Raw genomic sequence first — 19,858 nt, 5'->3', positions numbered from 1 at the left:
TAGAGGCATGAGGCAGGAGCTGGCCAAAATTGACTGGAAGGAGGCCAAGCAGGGAAGACGGTGGAACAGCAATGGCAGGTATTCCTGGGAATAATGCAGAAGTTGCAGGATCAATTTATCCCAAAGAGGAGGAAAGATTCCAAGGGGAGTAAGAGGCACCCGTGGCTGACAAGGGAAGTCAAGGACAGCATAAAAATAAAAGAGAAGAAGTACAACAAAGCAAAGAAGAGTGGGAAGTCAGAGGATTGGGACTCTTTTAAAGAGCAACAGAAGATGACTAAGAAGGCTATACGGGGAGAAAAGATGAGGTACGAGGGTAAACTAGCCAATAATATAAAGGAGGATAGTAAAAGCCTTTTTAGGTATGTAAAGAGGAAAAAAATAGGCAAGGCAAATGTGGGTCTCTTGAAGACAGAAGCAGGGGAATTTATTATGGGGAACAAGGAAATGGCAGACGAGTTGAACCGGTACTTTGGATCTGTCTTCACTAAGGAAGATACAAGCAATCTCCCAGATGTTCTAGTGGCCAGAGATCCTAGGGTGACGGAGGAACTGAAGGAAATCCACATTAGTCCCTTTCAGAATGGCAGGCAGTAACTAGTGGGGTACCGCAAGGCTCAGAGCTGGGACAGCAGCTATTTAGAATACACATTAATGACTTGGATGAAGGGATTAAAAGTACCATTAGCAAATTTGCAAATGATACAAAGATGGGTGGTAGTGTGAACTGTGAGGAAGATGCTATGAGGTTGCAGGGTGACTTGGACAGGTTGTGTGAGTGGGCGGATGCATGGTAGATGCTGTTTAATGTGGATAAGTGTGAGGTTATCCACTTTGGTGATAAGAATAGGAAGGCAAAGTATTATCTGAATGGTGTTAAGTTAGGAAAAGGGGACGTACAACGAGATCTGGGTGTCCTAGTGCATCAGTCACTGATAGGAAGCATGCAGGTACAGCAGGCAGTGAAGAAAGCCAATGGAATGTTGGCCTTCATAACAAGGGGAATTGAGTATAGGAGCAAAGAGGTCCTTCTGCAGTTGTACAGGGCCCTAGTGAGACCGCACCTGGAGTACTGTGTGCAGTCACATGGAGAACGTACAAACTCTGGACAGATAGCACCCGTGGTCAGGATCAAACCCCGGTCTCATTATGACCACGTGGGTTTTCTCCGGTTGCTCTGGTTTCCTCCCACATCCCAAAGACATGCGGTTTGTAGGTTAATTGGCTTCTGTATAATTGTCCCCTAGTGTGTTGGATAGTGCGAGTGTATGGGGTAATTGATTGTCGGCACGGATTCGGTGAGCCGAAGGGCCTGGTAGCATGCTGCATCTCTATAGGAAACTAAAGGACTCACCTCAAAGATAGGGAGCTGATTGCTGTTCCAGGCATTGATTCGCTCGGCATTCACGTCCACAACTGTTACGGTGATGTCCTTGCACATTTGCGCAATGACGCTGCATGTTGGACCTCCAACATATCCTGCACCGATGCAGCAAATCTTCTTGATCACCACCATGTTCAACACCTACCTACAAATGGAAAGAAATTTGTCATAGAGTGGAGGGAACAAGTAGGAAATGCCTTGGATTGGCCCTGTTACTCCCAAATCATTGGTGACATATCTCAATTCAGGTATTCTGACATTCCGCAGCATTGCTTCTCCTACGTTTAGTAGTTACTGAGGTACAATGAATAACTTTTTGATGACAAAAAAAACAAGATTACAATCAAGCTGTCCACAGTGTAAAGATACAGGACAAAAAGAGACATATGGTGCAAGATACTGTCTAATAAAGTCTGATTAAAGATAGTCCAAGGGTCTCTCATGAGGTAGAAGGGAGGTCAGCTGGGAAGAAACTGTTCCTGATTCTGAAGGTGTGCGTTTTCACACTTCTGTACCTCTTGCCTGATGGGAGAGGGGAGAAGAGGGAGTTACTGGGGTTCGATTGGTCCCTGATTTTGCTGGTGGTCTTGCTGAGGCAGCGTGATGTGTAGGTGGAGTCGATGGGAGGTTGGTTTCCGTGATGGTCTGGGCTGCATCCACAATTCTCTGCATCTCTTGCAATCTTGAATGGAGCTGATCGCAAGGCGGCACAGTGGTAGAGCCACTGCCTCACAGCACCAGAGACTCGGCGCGTGTGTGTGTGTGTGTGCGTGGGTGGGTGCGTGTGTGGGTGCGTGTGCGTGTGCGCTCGTGTAGGTTTCCTCCCTTGTCCCAATGGCCTGCGGGGTTTGAAGATTAATTGTCTGTAATCTGTCCCTAGTGGTTGTGAGTTGGGTAATATAGAACTAGAAGTGATATAATAAGACTAACTAGAAGTGATAGAATATACTAGAATAATATAGAAGTGTGAAGGGGTAAGCCGAAGGTTCTTTTCCATACGGCATTTCTAAACTCTAAACATAGACTTGGACAATATACAAAAATATAAAATACCATGCACTTTCTACCATGCAGAGCAGAGAAAGGTACTATGCAAAACCTAATCTTTGGGTCCAAAGATATACAGGTTTGTCCTAAGGGCAGCACATTGGCTCAGCGGTAGAAACATAGAAAATAGGTGCAGGAGTAGGCCATTCGGCCCTTCGAGCCTGCACCGCCATTCAATATGATCATGGCTGATCATCCAGCTCAGTAACCTGTACCTGCCTTCTCTCCATACCCCCTGATCCCTTTAGCCACAAGGGCCACATCTAACTCCCTCTTAAATATAGCCAATGAACTGGCCTCAACTACCTTCTGTGGCAGAGAATTCCACAGACTCTCCACTCTCTGTGTGAAGAAATGTTTTCTCATCTCGGTCCTAAAAGACTTCCCCCTTATCCTTAAGCTGTGACCCCTGGTTCTGGACTTCCCCAACATCGGGAACAATCTTCCTGCATCTAGCCTCTCCAACCCTTTAAGAATTTTATGTTTCAATAAGATCCCCCCCAGCATGGTCACTTTTGCCCAAGGGGCCTCGCACAACAAGACTGCTAACTAACCCTTCCTCATTACTCAATACCCAGTCTAGAATGGCCTGCTCTCTCGTTGGTTCCTCGACATGTTGGTTTAGAAAACCATCTCTCAAACATTCCAAGAAATCCTCTTCCTCAGCACCCCTGCCAATTTGGTTCACCCAATCTATATGTAGATTGAAGTCACCCATTATAACTGCTGCACCTTTAGTGGACGCATTTCTAATTTCCTGTTTGATGCCATCCCCAACCTCACTACTGCTGTTAGGTGGCATGTACACAACTCCCACTAGCGTTTTCTGCCCCTTAGTGTTTCGCAGCTCTACCCATATCGATTCCACATCCTCCGAGCTAATGTCCTTCCTTTCCACTGCTTTAATCTCCTCTCTAACCAGCAATGCTACCCCACCTCCATTTCCTTTCTGTCTATCCCGCCTGAATATAGAATATCCCTGGATGTTGAGCTCCCAGCCTTGGTCACCCTGGAGCCATGTCTCCGTAATCCCAACTATATCATAATCATTAATAACTATCTCCACATTTAATTCATCCATCTTATTACGTATACTCCTTGCATTGAGACACAAATCCTTCAGGCTTGTTTTTACAACACTCTTTCCCCTTATACAATTATGTTGAAAAGTGGCCCTTTTTGATTTTTGCCCTGGATTTGTCTGCCTACCACTTTCACTTTTCACCTTGCTACCTATTGCTTCTACCCTCATTTTACACCCCTCTGTCTCTCTGCTCATGCTTCCATCCCCCTGCCACATTAGTTTAAATCCTCCCCGACAGCACTAGCAAACACTCCCCCAAGGACATTGGTTCCATTCCAGCTCAGGCGCAGACCGTCCTGTTTGTACTGGTCCCACCTCTCCCAGAACTGGTTCCAATATCCTAGAAATTTGAATCCATCTCCCTTGCACCATTTTTCAAGCCATGTATTCATCTGAAATATCCTCCTATTCCTACTCTGACTAGCACGTGGCACTGGTAGTAATCCAGAGATTATTACCTTTGAGGTCCTACTTTTAAGTTTATCTCCTAGCTCCCTAAATTCACCTTGTAGGACCTCATCCCGTTTTTTACCTATATCGTTGGTGCCAATGTGCACCACGACAACTGGCTGTTCACCCTCCCCCTCCAGAATGTTTGATAGGGTTGAAGGAAGGGAGGTTGAAACTAGAGGGAGGGATATGGGTGGAAGGAGACATTCTTTGATGTGAAAACATGAACTCTGCTCTCTCCACAGATGCTACCTGATTACGAGTGTTTCTGGAATATTTTGCATTCCATTTCTTTATCTCAAATTTCCTGCTTTTTTTCTGTTTTTTGAAGAAAAAGATTACCTCTCAAGAAACAGGTCTAAAGGCAATGAGAACCACACACTCTGGTCACACACAGACACTACTATGTGCAGTATGTGCACATATGTTCCGTCCTTAACATATGATGAGTGTCTAAAAGCTCTGGGCCTGTACTCGCTGTTTCGAAGGATGAGGAGAGACCTCATTGAAACGTACCGAACAGTGAAAGGCCTGGATAGAGTGGACGTAGAGAGGATGTTTCCACTAGTGGGAGAGTCTAGGACCAGAGGGCACAGCCTCAGAATGAAAGGGTGATGAGGAGGAATTTCTTTAGCCAGGAGTGTGGTGAATCTGTGGAATTCATTGCCACAGACAGGCCAAGTCAGTGGGTTTTTTTGAAAGCAGGGATTTGAATAGGTTCTCAATTAGTAAGGGTGTTAAAGGTTATGGAGAGAAGGCAGGAGAATGGGGTTGAGAGGGAAAGATAGATCAGCCATGATTGAATGGCGGAGTAGATATGATGAGCCAAATGGCCTAATTCTGCTCCTGTGACATGAATCTATGAAAACTGGGTTATGATAGAATATTAATGAAATATTGAAAAATGAAGTAAAATAGATTTATTTCAGTCAGGTTGTATGCAGAGTCTGGGGCCATTTAGACTTATGAAAGGGATGATTAAGGAAAGCTCCTGAACTGGCCAACTTCTTGCTTTTACCATTTCACAGGAATTGCTTTGTTCGTCCAGAAAAAGTAGCGTCTCCAGTTGAACAACGAATCCCAAGAGCAGACGTCCCTGTGGACAGTCAATGCAGAAACATACGTGTACAGAATGATGTCTGTGTGCTGGCATGTGTATGTGCTAAAGATAGACACTAAATGCTGGAGTAACTCAGTGGGTCAGGCAGTACCTGGAGAACGCAGCACAGTGGCACTGCGTTATAGTTGTTGCCACACAGCGCCAGAGGCTCGGGTTTGATCGTGACTGCGGGTGTTGTCTGTACGGAGTTGTACATTCTTCCCGTGACCCACACTACAAAGACGGACATGTTTGCAGGCTAATTGGCTTGGTAAAATTGTAAATTGACCCAAGTGTGCGTAGGACAGTGTTAATGTGCAGGGATCGATAGCTGACCTGTGCTCAGTGGGCCGAAGGGCTTATTTCCGTGCTGTCTTTAAAGGGTTAAATGCTTTCAGATTTTTTTCTCCTTTAGCAGGCTTTCTCTAGTGGGAAGGTGCTAGCTAACTGACTATAGCATATTGGGACCAGGACTAATGCCTTTAGGAATGTGTCTCCTCTGTTCTGCACTTGATGCACCTGGCTATCAACTCATTGCTCTTTGATCTATACAGTAGTGCTAACTGATAAGAGAGACAATCTCAGACTTGTCGGGAAGGTGCTAACTGACTACAGCATTTTGGGACCATGACTAAGGCCTTTAGGAATGTGTCTTTTTGATCTATACAGTATAAAACATCTGGTCCAGTCTTTGTTCTTTGGAGTGATAGCTCGGGAGAGTCAAGTGCTTGTTGCTTACTTGACCAATGTACCCCCGACACTCCCGCCGGTTGATATCAGAATCAGAATTCAGAATCAGAATGACCTTTATTTGTCATCCAAAAAACAAGTCTTTTGGACGAGATTTCGTCACCCACAGTCCAACAATATGTAAAGCGTTTGTTGGTCTACCTAACCCATTGTGTGTTGTCTGTTTTAAGAAGAAGCAAACTTTAACGGTATCTCTTAGGAGTAAGTACATAAATAAATTACTGCCTGACTCACTGAGTTCCTCCCGCACTTTGTGTTTTGCTCAGGATTCCAGCAACTGCAGTTCCTTGTGTCTCTATGAAGAATGTGAAACTTGCTCGTCAGAGGGTAGTCGAGACAATTAACAGAAGTGTTTAAAGGGGAAGCTGATGTACAAATAATAGGATGAGAAAGAGAAGGTTGGATTTGCATTACGCAAAGCAGACACATTGGGCGTTGTGACATAAGTCACTGAACCTGATGATCACAACAAGATACCAGTTGGGCAGCAGAGTGAGGCAGCGGTAGAGCTGCTGCCTTACAGCGCCAGAGACTCGGGTTCGATCCTGACTACAGGCGCTGCCCCCACGGAGATTGTACGTTCTCCCTGTAATGGCTCTGGTTTCCTCCCAGACTCCAAAGACGCAAGGGTTTGTAAATTAATTGGCTTCAGTAAAATTATAAAATTGTCCCGAAGTGTAGGATAGTACTAGTGTACAGGGTGATCGCTAGTCGGCCGAAGGGCCTGTTTCCAAAATGTACCGTTAAAATAATCTAGATAGGGTTACCAAGTAATTCCAGTTATAAATTTAGATTAGAGGTTCAGACATGCCTTGCAGCGCCAGAGACCTGGGTTCGATCCTGACTATGGGTGCTGCCAGTATGGGGTTTCTACTTTCTCCCTGTGACTGCGTGGGTTTTCTCCGGGTACTCTCGGTTTCCTCCCACATTCCTAAGACCTGCAGGGTCCGTAGCATAATTGGCTTTGGTAAATATTGTAAATTGTCCCTGGTGTAATGCAAGGGATGATCGCTGGTCGGTGGGCTGAAGGGCCTGTTACTACTGTGTATCTCTAAACTAAACTAAACCTAGATTGTGCTCAAATTTTTAATCTCTAGTCTCTGAATCTCTTGAACCGTTGATCCACGTGGGAATAGTATAGGTTTAGGTTTATTATTGTCACGCGTACCGACGTACCATGAAAAGCTTAGCTTTGCATGTTATCCAAACAGATCAGATATACCACATATAGATACAATCAGTTCAAACTCAAATATGTAGAGCAAAGGGGAAGATACAGAGTGCAGAATATAGTTCTCAGCATATGTAGTGTATCAGGTCAAGAGATAAAGTCCAATGTCTCGGTCGGCATGGACAAGTTGGGCCGAAGGGCCTGTTTATGTGCTGTACGAGTCTGTGAGTCACTGAGACGTGGCTAACGCTGTTCTTACCTCATGACTCCTGCTGCCTGCATGCCTAGTTCATGAATCTTGTCATCTGTGTGGGTGAGAAATTACAGAGTGGATTTGTACTAATGAGTGTTTGTGATTTACCAGTTTCTGACTCAGTTGTATTGCGTCTTGGAAATAATGTGTTGCAATGTGTTCCGGCGTTTGAGACTACTCTTTTCTGATTGATTGATGGAAAGATACAGTGTGGAAACAGGCCCTTTGACCCACCGAGTCCACGCCGACCAGCTGGTCAGGCAGCATCTAGGAGAGAGAGAATGGGTGACGTTTTGGGTCGAGGCCCTTCTTCAGTGTGAAGAAGGGTCTCGACCCTAAACGTCCCCCACTCCCTCTCTCCCAGATGCTGCCTGACCTGCTGAGTTACTCCAGCATTTCTTGATACCTTCGATTTGTACCAGCATCTGCAGTTATTTTCCCACATTTGTTCACACTAGTTCTATGTTATCCCACTTTCTCATCCACTCCTGACACACGAGGGACAGTTTACAGGTCCAATTAACCTGCAAACCTGCATGGGCATATCTTTGGGATGTGGGAGGAAAGTGGAGTACCTGGAGGAGACCCAAGCAGTCAGAGGGAGAACGTACAAACGACACACACACACACACACACACACACACACAGGACCAGAGGTCGGGACTGAACCCGTGGCTCTGGTGCCATAAGGCTGCAGCTCTATCCAGTGTTGTAAGCATTATAGTGTTACAGTTCAAGGGAAAATATAGATTTTTAAAAAGTGGAAGGCTACAAGGTTGTAGACATTTATAAGGCCATCCAGATATTGGGTCTTGTTCATGACATGTTGACTATTTCTCTTTGTTTAGTTGCTGCCTGACTGCTGAGTTTCTAGTTTGTAAGCTCTCTATATTACTTGACGGCCAATTGTTTCCGGAATCACAGATCGCAAACTAAATACTTGTCTGGACAAGTTTGTACCAGTGTTAGGGTTTCATACAATTCTCTCCTCTCTCATTTGATCTGGCTCCATCTTTTGTGTGTGATATTCAAGATCGCATGATACCTATGTGTGGCACTCATCCATTATTTTACATAAGATGACACCAAATGCTGGAGTAACCCAACAGGTCAGGCAACATCTCTGGAGAGGATGGATAGGTGCCGTTTCGGGTCAGGAGCTTTCTTCAGACTGAGTGTAGGGGTGGAGGGGGGGTTGAGGGGGAAAGCTACAAGAGTTGCTGCCTCACAGAACCAGAGACCAGGGTTCAATCCTGACTATGGGTGCTGAATGGAGTTAATACGTTCTCCCTGTGACTGTTTTCTCCGGGTGCTCTGGTTTCTTCCCACTTTCTGAAGACAGGCAGGTTTGTAGGTTAATTGGCTTCAGTAAAGATTGTAAATTGTCCATAGTGCGTAGGATAGTGCTAGTGTACGGGGATTGCTGGTTGGCACGGACCTGGTGGGTTGAAGGGCCTGTTTCCACGCTGTATCTCTAAACTAAACTTTGTTCCAGCCCCACCCCTTTTCTCTCTCCTGCCAATTGTAGGAGACCGGGGGAGAGAAAGAGGCGGGAAGGGGGTGGACAAAGTCTGGAAAGTGATAGGTGTATACAGGTGATAATGAGGTGAGGGGGGGGATTGATTAGTTGACTCCATGACAAGAGGCTGCAGAGAGTGGTGGATTCAGCCCCGTCCATCACGGGCACAGCCCTCCCCACCATCAAAAGCATCTACACCAGGCGCTGCTTCAAGAAGGCGGCATCTATCATCAAGAATCCCTACCCTCTTCTCACTGCTACCGTCGGGCAGGAGGTACAGAAGTCTCTTCACCATTAGGTTCAGGGACAGCTACTTTCCTTTAGCTATCACAGAACACAGAACAGTACAGGATCCATGTACCAAATTAAAAGCCTCTCTTGGTCAACGTGGACAGCGTGGGCCGAATGGTCTGTTTCCATGCGATGAAAGCATAGTCCACTGTAAGATTCAGCAGGTCCAGCAGCATCTGTGGAAGCTAAACATTTATGTTGACGTCTTTCCTGTCCATGTACCTGTCCAAATATCATTTGAATGTTGTTATTGTATCTGCCTCAATCACTTCCTCATTCCACACACAGTACCACCCTTTGGTGGCCGATTAGGAGAAGGGGTGATGCAACGAGACCTGGGTGTCGTGGTACACCAGTCATTGAAAGTAGGCATGCAGGTGCAGCAGGCAGTGAAGAAAGCGAATGGTATGTTGGCATTCATAGCAAGGGGATTTGAGTATAGGAGCAGGGAGGTTCTGGTGCAGTTGTACAGGGCATTGGTGAGACCACACCCGGAGTATTGCGTACAGTTTTGGTCTCCTAATCTGACGAAAGACATTCTTGCCATAGAGGGAGTACAGAGAAGGTTCACCAGATTGATTCCTGGGATGGCAGGACTTTCATATGAAGAAAGACTGGATAGATTCGGCTTGTACTCGCTGGAATTTAAAAGATTGAGGGGGGATCTTATAGAAACTTACAAAATTCTTAAGGGGTTGGACAAGCTAGATGCAGGAAGATTGTTCCCGATGTTGGGGAAGTCCAGAACAAGGGGTCACAGTTTAAGGATAAGGGGGAAGTCTTTTAGGACCGAGATGAGAAAACATTTCTTCACACAGAGAGTGGTGAGTCTGTGGAATTCTCTGCCACAGAAGGTAGTTGAGGCCAGTTCATTGGCTATATTTAAGAGGGAGTTAGATGTGGCCCTTGTGGCTAAAGGGATCAGGGGGTATGGAGAGAAGGCAGGTACGGGATACTGAGTTGGATGATCAGCCATGATCATATTGAATGGCTGTGCAGGCTCGAAGGGCCGAATGGCCTACACCTGCACCTATTTTCTATGTTTCTATGTTGCCCATCGGGTTCCTATTAAATCTATCCCCTCTCCTCTTAAACCTAATCCAGCTGAGGTGGCACAGCGGTAGAGTTGCTGCCTCACAGTGCCAGAGATCCGGGTTCGATCCTGACCTCGGGTACTGTCTGTGCGGAGTTTGCACTTTCTCCGTGACCGCGTGCGGTTTCTCCGGATGCTCCAGTTTCCTCCCACACTCAACAGACGTGCAGGTTTGTAGGTTGATTGTCTTCGGTGAACCGTCCTAAGTGTGTAGGATAGAATTAGTGTATGGGGCGATTGCTTGCCGGCCCGGACTCAGAGGGCCGAAGGGCCTGTGCCCACGCTGTAGCAGTAAACGTAACAAAACAAGTATAGCAAGCAGTTAGGAAGACAAATAGTATCTTGGCCTTTACTACAAAAAAAGATGAAAGTAAAAAAGTTATCTTGCTTAGAATATGTAGGATTGTGTTTAAAAAAAGGTATCTGCAATATTTTGCACAGGTCTGCTATGAAAATCTGTAGAAGGATCAGCGAAGTTACTTATTACAAGACAGGGTATGCAGGAATGATAGAGGGAGTGTAGCAAAGACTTATGGAGAGATTGCAGGGAGGGGGATTTGACACAGGAGATTAAACAGGCTGGTCTGCACTACATTTACAGTAGATAAGTGTGAGGTTATTCACTTTGGAAGTAAGAATAGAAAGGCAGATTATTATCTGAATGGTGTCAAGTTAGGAAGAGGGGATGTTCAACGAGATCTGGGTGTCCTAGTGCATCAGTCAATGAAAGGAAGCATGCAGGTACAGCAGGCAGTGAAGAAAGCCAATGGAATGTTGGCCTTCGTAACAAGAGGAGTTGAGTATAGGAGCAAAGAGGTCCTTCTACAGTTGTACCGGGCCCTGGTGAGACCGCACCTGGAGTACTGTGTGCAGTTTTGGTCTCCAAATTTGAGGAAGGATATTCTTGCTATTGAGGGCGTGCAGCGTAGGTTCACTAGGTTGATTCCCGGAATGGCGGGACTGTCGAATGTTGAAAGGCTGGAGCAATTAGGCTTGTATACACTGGAATTTAGAAGGATGAGGGGGGATCTTATTGAAACATATAAGATAATTAGGGGATTGGACACATTAGAGGCAGGAAACATGTTCCCAATGTTGGGGGAGTCCAGAACAAGGGGCCACAGTTTAAGAATAAGGGGTAGGCCATTTAGAACGGAGATGAGGAAGAACTTTTTCAGTCAGAGAGTGGTGAAGGTGTGGAATTCTCTGCCTCAGAAGGCAGTGGAGGCCAGTTCGTTGGATGCTTTCAAGAGAGAGCTGGATAGAGCTCTTAAGGATAGCGGAGTGAGGGGGTATGGGGAGAAGGCAGGAACGGGGTACTGATTGAGAGTGATCAGCCATGATCGCATTGAATGGCGGTGCTGGCTCGAAGGGCTGAATGGCCTACTCCTGCACCTATTGTCTATTGTCTATTTTTGCGATGAGGTGCGGTTTAATTTAAACATTCAACATTGTTGCAGACGTGACAGGAAAGATGTGCCGCTGCCATTTCCCCTGTCTCCTGTGTGTGGGCCAGTCTCACAGTAAGTGGCCAACCATTCACTCTACAGACACTGCGCTCCGAACAGAGTTTGTAACGTTCTCCCTGCATTTTCCCCAGGCCCTCCGGTTTCCTTCCACACTCCAAAGACGCACCGGCTTGTCGGTTAATTGGCTTCTGTAAATTGTCCCTCGTGTGTCGGGTAGTGCTAGTGTCCGGGGTGAAAGCTTGTTTGCGCAAACTCAATGGGCCGAAGGGGCTGTTTCCACGCTGTATTTCTAAAGTAAAGTCTAAAGTCATTCAAAGAATGGACTTTGTCTCTGGAACTGATGCGCTACAAAGCCAAGAACTGTAATCTGCACTCTGTATCTTCCCCTTTGCTTTAGAGACTTAGAAACATAGAAACTAGGTATAGGAGTAGCCATTCGACCCTTCGAGCCAGCACCGCAGATGGCTGATCATCCAAAATCAGTACCCCGTTCTGTTTTTTTCCCCATATCCCTTGATTCCCTTCGCCCAAAGAGCTTTAGTTTAGAGATTAGAGATACAGCGCAAAAACAGGACCTTCGGCCCACCAAGTCTGCTCCAACCAGCCATGACCTCATACACTCTATTGCTCCATCATTTAATCTACAAGCCCGCATGCCTTTGGGATGCAGGAGGAAACCGGAGCACCCAGAGGAAACCCACGCAGTCACTGGGATGATGTGCAAAATCCACACAGACAGCACCCGAGATCAGGATCGAACCCGGGACTCTGGAGCTGTGAGGAGCAGCGCCACTGTGCCGCCCACCAGGCAGAAGGTACAGAAGCTTGAACGTGCACACCACCAGACTCAGCAACAGCTTCTTCCCCTCTGTTATCAGGCTTCTGAACGGTCCTTCCATAAGCTAGGGTGCTGTCTGATTCACCTCTACCCCATTGCTGACATTGGACTTTGTCTCTGGAACTGATGCGCTACAATGCTGCGCAATATATTCTGCACTCAAGATAGACACAAAATGCTGGAGTAACTCAGCGGGACAGGCAGCAGTTCTGGAGAAAAGGATTGGGTGATGTTTCGGGTCAAGACCCTTCTTCCCCCAGTCTGAAGAAGGGTCTCGACCTGAAATGTCACCCATTCCTTCTCTCCAGAGATGCTGCCTGTCCCACTGAGTTACTCCAGCAATTTGTGTCTATCTTCCGTTTAAACCAGCATCTACAGTTCCTTCCTACATATATTCTGCACTGTATATCCCCATTTGTCTTGTTTGTATTGATGTGTAATATTATCTGATGTGTTTGTACAGCATGCAAAACAAAGCCTTCCACTGTACCTCAGTGCACGTGACAATAATAAAGTAAAAACAAGGAACTGCAAATGGTGGTTTGTTAAACAAAAAAGACACAAAGTGCTGGAGTAACTCAGCAGGTCAAACAGCATCACTGGAGACCATGGATTGGTGACGTTTCAGGACGAGACCCTCCTTTAGACTCCCAAATCCTAAAATAATTTATTTGGTTTGGAGACTTTTATCAGACTATCCTGATAAGCAAGGATGGAGAATCCTCGGAATTCTCGCCCCAGGAGGGATGAGGAGAATCAGAGTTTGATTATATTGAACACAGCCCGGTCCATCATGGATACTGACCTCCCCACCATCGAAGGGAGCTCCAGGAGGGGCTGCTTCAAAAAGGCAGTCAGCATCATCAGAGAACCCACACCACCCTGGCCACAGCTTGTTTCACTCCTGCCATCAGGAAGAAGGTACAGGGGCTTGAAAAACTGTAACATCCAAGTTAAGGAGCAGTTCTCAACAGCCATCAGGCTATTAAATAGGTTCTGAATTACTACGACCTTGCAGGGCATTTATTTCTGACTTTGCACTGTTATTGTTTGTGTATCTATTTGTTTTGTGCATGTGCGTTTGTGTAAACACACACATATATATACACAAAAAAAAAATTGTTGTGTATTATGGTGTTTACTGAGTATTATATCTACATATCTGTTGTGCTGTTGCAAGTAAGTTTCATTGTTCCTTTTCGGGACATATGACAATAAAACACTCTTTAGTTTAGTTTAAGTTAGGGATACAGAGCGGAAACAGGCCCTCTGTCCGCCGAGACCACACTGACCAGCGATCCCGGTACACCAACAGCATCCTACACATGGGGGACAATTCACAATTTACAGAAGCCAATGAACTTACACACCTGCACGTCTTTGGAATGTGGGAGGACACCAGAGCACCCGGAGAAACTCACGCTGTCGCAGGGAGAACGTACAAACTCCGTACATCAACACCCATAGTCACGATCGAACCCGGGCCTCTGGCGCTGTGAGGCAGCAACTCCCCCACTGCATCTCCGTGCCACTGCAACTTAACTCTTGATTTTACACAAGTCAGAATCACTATCCCCATCCCGAAATAACTCATCGAGTCTGAAGAAGGGTCCCCACCGGAAATGTCACCTGTCCACGTTCTCCAGAGATGTTGCCTGAGCCGCCGAGTTACTCCAGCACTCCGTGTTCATCACTGAGAGTATTGACTGCCCGGCTGTGTCTGGGCACTTTCTGCAGCGCGCGGCCTTCTCAGTAAGCACAGCTCCACAATTGCCGGCTGGTTTCCGATGTAAACTTGAGCGATCGTACATTGTTGCCGAAATTACAGACTGCCTTAAATGTGCAAGTTTTCGTCAGACCCCTATTGTGGACCTCAGGGAATGTCTTCACTCAAGGTGGACCTGATTGTATTTATGCACAGTATTTTCTTATCTCTTTGGAAACAAAGTGATATGAAAATCTCTTTCAAAACAAAGCTTTTCGTTGTAACTCGGTATACATGCCAATAATAAACCTACACCTGCAGCCCTGGGGAGTTTTCCCTTGGAATGCAGGGGGCTGAGAAGTGACTTAACAAAACAACAAGAAGCGGACATGTACGCATACAGTCTCGTTCCCAGGGTACGAGAGTCTAAAACTAAAGGGCTCAGGTTCAGCAGAGGGGAGACATATTAAAGGGGCATCTGAGGGGCAGGTTTTCCACACGCAGGGTGGTGAGTAACCGAAACGAGTTGTCAGAGGAGGTGGTATCAGCAGGTACAACACAGCGTTAACAAAGAAGGCAGAGAGTGATGGAGTAACTCAACAGGTCAGGCAGCATCACTGAAGAATGTGGACAAGTGACATTTACGGGTGGATCCCTTCTTCATGTTTAGGTTTAATATTGTCTTCCTGCTCTCTCTCCACTTATCACTGCAACAATAAACTCCTCCCTGTCCACTGGCATCGTCCCGCCACCCCTCAAAATCGCTGCTGTCACCCCCATTCTGAAAAAACCTGGTCTCAACCCTGACACCCCAAACAACTTCAGACCAATCTCCAACCTACCATTTCTATCCAAAGTTTTGGAACGTGCTGTAGCTTCCCAACTCAAATACCACCTCTCTACCAATAACCTGTATGAAACTTTCCAATCCGGATTCCGCTCCAACCACTGTACTGAAACTGCGCTCGTCAAAATCACAAACGACCTTTTCCTCTCCTCCGACGCTGGCAACCTCAACATCCTCATCCTACTTGACCTCAGCGCCGCCCTTGACACCATAAATCACTCCATTCTCCTCACCTGACTTGAAACCTCCTTTAACATCACCGGCACAGCCCTATCCTGGTTCAAATCTTACCTCTCTGACAGGCACCAGTTCATCTCCATTAACAACTGTAAATCCCCCACCGCTCCCCTCCCCCAAGGTGTCCCCCAAGGCTCAGTCCTTGGCCCCCTCCTCTTCATCCTTGGTCAATTAATCCGCCATCATGGTCTCAACTTCCACTGCTTCGCCGATGATATCCAGCTCCTTATCTCCACCAAGTCAATCTCCACCACCACACACTCTACACTGACAAACTGCATCACTGAAATAAAATCTTGGCTTCAATCAAATTTCCTCAAACTCAACTGCAACAAATCTGAAATCATCATCATTGGTCCAAAAACGCTCACCAAATCCACCCAAAACTTCATCCTCAATATTGATGGTCTCCCATTATCCACCTCCCCTCACATCCGGAATCTTGGAATCATCTTTGATCAAACCCTCTCCTTCGACAAACACATCAAACACATCACAAAGACAGCCTTCTTCCACCTCAAAAACATTGCCCGTCTCCGTCCATCCCTCTCCTTCACAGCTGCAGAAACCCTCATCCACGCCTTCATCACCTCCCGTCTGGACTACTGCAACAGCCTCCTCTTTGGCTCACCCTCAAAAATCATCAGTAAACTTCAATACATTCAAAACTCCGCTGCCCGTCTACTCACCCACTCCCCGATCCGTGACCATATCACCCCCGTCCTTTACAAACTCCACTGGCTCCCCATCCCCCAGAGAATCCAATACAAAATCCTCCTCATGACCTACAAAGCCCTCCATAACCTGGCCCCATCCTACCTGACTGACCTCCTCCACAGGCACACTCCCACCTGCACCCTCCGCTTTGCTGCTGCTGCCAATCTCCTGTCCCCCCCCATCCGGACCAAACTCAGATCCTGGGGGGACAGGGCTTTCTCCATCGCTGCTCCCACCCTATGGAACTCACTACCCCAAACCGTCAGAGACTCCTCCTCACTCACAACATTCAAAACATCACTGAAGTCTCACCTCTTCAGCACTGCCTTCAACCACTGAAGGTCACCTCACCTTCTGTCTCCTTTCTCTGTTCATTTACTTATTTATCTATTTATTCACTTCTCTATGTTCTAGAAATCCCTGTAAAGCGTCTTTGAGTGTTTGAAAAGCGCTATATAAATGTAATGCATTATTATTATTATGTGTACCAAGTTACAGTGAAAAACTTTGTTTTGCATGCCATCTGAACAGATTAGATACGCCATACATTGACATAATCAGTTCAAACTCAACTACAATAGACAGAGCAAAAAAGGTGAAGCTAGACATAAGGAACCAGATATGCCGGTTTACAAATAAAAAAGATTCAAGAAGTGCTGGAGTAATTCAGCGGCTTAGGCGGCATCTCTGAAGACCATGGATAGGTGACATTTTGGGTCAGGTCCCTTCTTCAGACTGAATGGGGGGGGGGGGGGTTGGGGAGAAAGCTGTAAGAGAGGTGGGGGCAGGACAAAGCCTGGCAAGTGATCGGTGGAGGTGGACACAAAATGCTGGAGTACGTCAGCGGGTCAGGAAGCATCTCGGGAGAAAAGGAAAGGGGGACGTTTCGGGTCGAGACCCTTCCTCAGTCTGAAGACCCGAAAAGTCACCCATTCCTTCTCTCCCGAGATGCTGCCTGACCCGCTGAGTTACACCAGCATTTTGTGTCTACCTTCGATTTAAACCAGCATCTGCAGTTCTTTACTACACAAGTGATAGGTGGATACGGGTTGGGAAGTGGGGGGGGGGTTGATCGGCAGATTGTTGGATAAAGGTCGGAGTTGCAAAAACAGACGGTGCAGGACGGCACAGTGGCGCAACGGTAGAGTTACTGCCTCACAACGCCAGGGACCCAGGTTCGATGCTGACTATGGGTGCTGTCTGTACGGACGTTTATGTTCTCTCTGTAACCGCTTGGGTTTTCTTCAGGATCTGTTTCCTCCCACACTCCATAGACATACAGGTTTGTTGGTTAATTTGGGGTTAATATTGTAAATTGTCCCTAGTGTGTAGGATAGTGCTAGTGTACGGGGATCGCTGGTTGGTGCGGACTCAGTGAGCCGAAGGGCCTGTTTCCACGTTGTATCTCTAAACTTAACTCAACCAGAGTGCGTGGATTTAAGGTAAGGGGGGAAAGATTTATCAGGGGGGTAAGGGGGGAAAGATTTATCAGGGACCCGAGGGGCAACATTTTACAAAGGATGGTGGGTTTATGAAATAAGCTAACGGAGGAGGTTGTAGAGGCAGGCACCATCACAATGTTTAAAAAACATTTTGACAGGTACATGTATAGGGAACGTTTAGAGGGATATGAGCCAGACTCTATGACTCTAAGGGTCACCTATCCACAATCTCAAGAGATGCGTCTGAAGAAGGGTCACAATCCAAAACGTCAAGCATCCTTTTTCTCCAGAGATGCTGCCTGACCCGCTGAGTTACTCCAGCACTTGGTGTCTCTCTTTGGGGTGAACCAAAGCATCTTGAGTACCTTGTTTCTACAAGTTGCCTGACTGACTGAGATTTCACCAGTACTTTGTGCCTTTTTTCCCTTGTAAATCAGCACATGCAGTTCCTTGTTTCTCCATTGGGAAGGGGTGGGGGGTGGTTCGTCTTTACGTCCCCCCCCCCCCCCCCCCTCTCTCCCCCCCTCTCCCCCTTTCTCTGGTATGTACGAAAGATTGTGTAACTTTGAATGAATGAGACGCTGCCTGACCCGCTGAGTTACTCCGGCACTTTCTTTTGCCTCTCTTTTTTGTTTGCTCTTGTGTCTGTGGTTTACTTCTCTCCCTCGTCGGGGAGGGAGGGAGGGCTGGTTCGATCCCCGGTACAAACCCCCTGATGAGAGGGGTGGGGGATGGAATGAATGAGATTAGCCACTGCGTCCACGCGTGGATGGGATGGGATGGGATGGGATGGGATGGGATGGGATGGGATATATCTATCTCTATATCTCGCCAGCAGTGACTCCAATGCCCAATCCAAGAGGTTATTAAAACGCAACCTCTCGGGCCCTCGCTTCCTAAACAAGTCCCCCACCTCCCCTTTCCCAGAAATAATTTTTTTTAAATAAAAAGGTTAAACACAAGACAAAAACAGAACTGTGCAGGGATGGGCAATCTTACCTGGGCTTGGCGCTGGTTCGCGGGGTGGGTGGAGAGCGAGAGGCAGCAGGAGGCGAGTTTCACTTGCAACCGCTTGTTTAATTGCGGACTCGTTGACTCTGTCTGTCCCAGCGCCTCCGGCCCCGACAACCATCCCCCGCAGATGCGATGTGATGCGATGCGATGTAACGCAAGCGTCGATTCTCAACCCTCCCACTGCCGGCGTCAGGTCGCTGCTGATGTGGATTGAATGGGAGGGGATAGAGGACAAGCTCCCGCCTCCCAGCTTCTGCAGAGAACCCCCCCCACCCCACCCATCCAACACCTAGACCGCTTCACACACACACACACACACACACACACACACAAACACACACACACACACACACACACACACACAAACACACACACACACAAACAACCATCTGATGTGCCTCAGCGGGCACTGGAGCAAAGGGATTCGCTGACGTGTCCGGTCCACGTCCTTCATCAGATTGAGAGTCAGGGGAGAACTAGAGGTTTGAAAAGGTACATAACAAATCAGAGTCAGCGTCGATGGTCAAGGTCCAGGAAACGCAGAGCCCACCACGGTTCATTGTCGGCAGTGGGGAAGGGATGACGAGTGCATACAGTGAAACTCAACAGGGCGACTGAAACTAGTACGACAGAACTGCAGGTGCTGGTTTATATACCAATGATAGAGGCAAAGTGCTGGAGTAATCCAGCAGGTCAGGCAGCATCCTGGAGATAAAGGATAGATAGGTGGGGTTTCGGGTCCGATTGAAGAAGGGGCCTCTCTGTGACTGCGTGGGTTTTCTCCGGGTACTGCCATTTACTCCCACATTTCAAAGAAATGCAGGTTTATAGACAATAGACGCAGGAGGAGGCCATTCAGCCCTTCGAGCCAGCACCGCCATTCAATGTGATCATGGCTGATCATCCACAATCAGTACCCCGTTCCTGCCCTTTCCCCATACTCCCTGACTCCACTGTCATTAAGAGCTCTATCTAACTCTCTCTTGAAAGCATCCAGAGAATTGGCCTCCACTGCCTTCTGAGGCAGAGAATTCCACAGATTTACAACTCTCTGAATGAAAAGGTTTTTCCTCATCTCTGTTCTAAATGGCCTACCCCTTATTCTTAAACTGTGGCCCCTGGTTCTGGACTCCCCCAACATTGGGAACGTTTCCTGCCTCTAGCGTGTCCAATCCCTTATTAATCATATGTTTCAATAAGATCTCCTCTCATCCTTCTAAATTCCAGTGTATACAAGCCCAGTCGCTCCAGTCTTTCAACATATGACACTCCCGCCATTTCGGGAATCAACCTAGTAAACCTACGCTGCACGCCCTCAATAGCAAGAACGTCCTCAAATGTGGAGACCAAAACTGCACACAGTACTCCAGGTGCAGTCTCACTAGGGCCCTGTACAACTGCAGAAGGACCTCTTTGCTTCTATACTCAACTCCGGGGATGCGGGGCTT

At 47.1% G+C, this 19,858-nt stretch overlaps 1 protein-coding gene across 1 annotated transcript in view; it reads right to left on the bottom strand.

The window, feature by feature from the left end:
- LOC144600196 (UDP-glucose 6-dehydrogenase-like) overlaps positions 1–18,568 on the bottom strand; it is a 49,973-nt gene extending 31,405 nt beyond the window's left edge. The window contains exons 1-2 of the mRNA XM_078411686.1: positions 18,396–18,568; positions 1,355–1,529 (exon numbers count right to left, since the gene is read on the bottom strand). Of these exons, the coding sequence (XP_078267812.1) occupies positions 1,355–1,516 (162 nt within the window). The 5' untranslated portion in view covers positions 1,517–1,529; positions 18,396–18,568. The remainder of the gene's footprint in view (positions 1–1,354; positions 1,530–18,395) is intronic.
- Between the last annotated feature and the right edge of the window lie 1,290 nt (positions 18,569–19,858).

This window comes from Rhinoraja longicauda, chromosome 14 (assembly GCF_053455715.1).
Source record: "Rhinoraja longicauda isolate Sanriku21f chromosome 14, sRhiLon1.1, whole genome shotgun sequence".
Lineage (NCBI taxonomy): Eukaryota > Metazoa > Chordata > Chondrichthyes > Rajiformes > Arhynchobatidae > Rhinoraja > Rhinoraja longicauda.
Note: the sequence above shows the minus strand (reverse complement) of the source record. Positions and strands in the feature narration are given on the sequence as shown.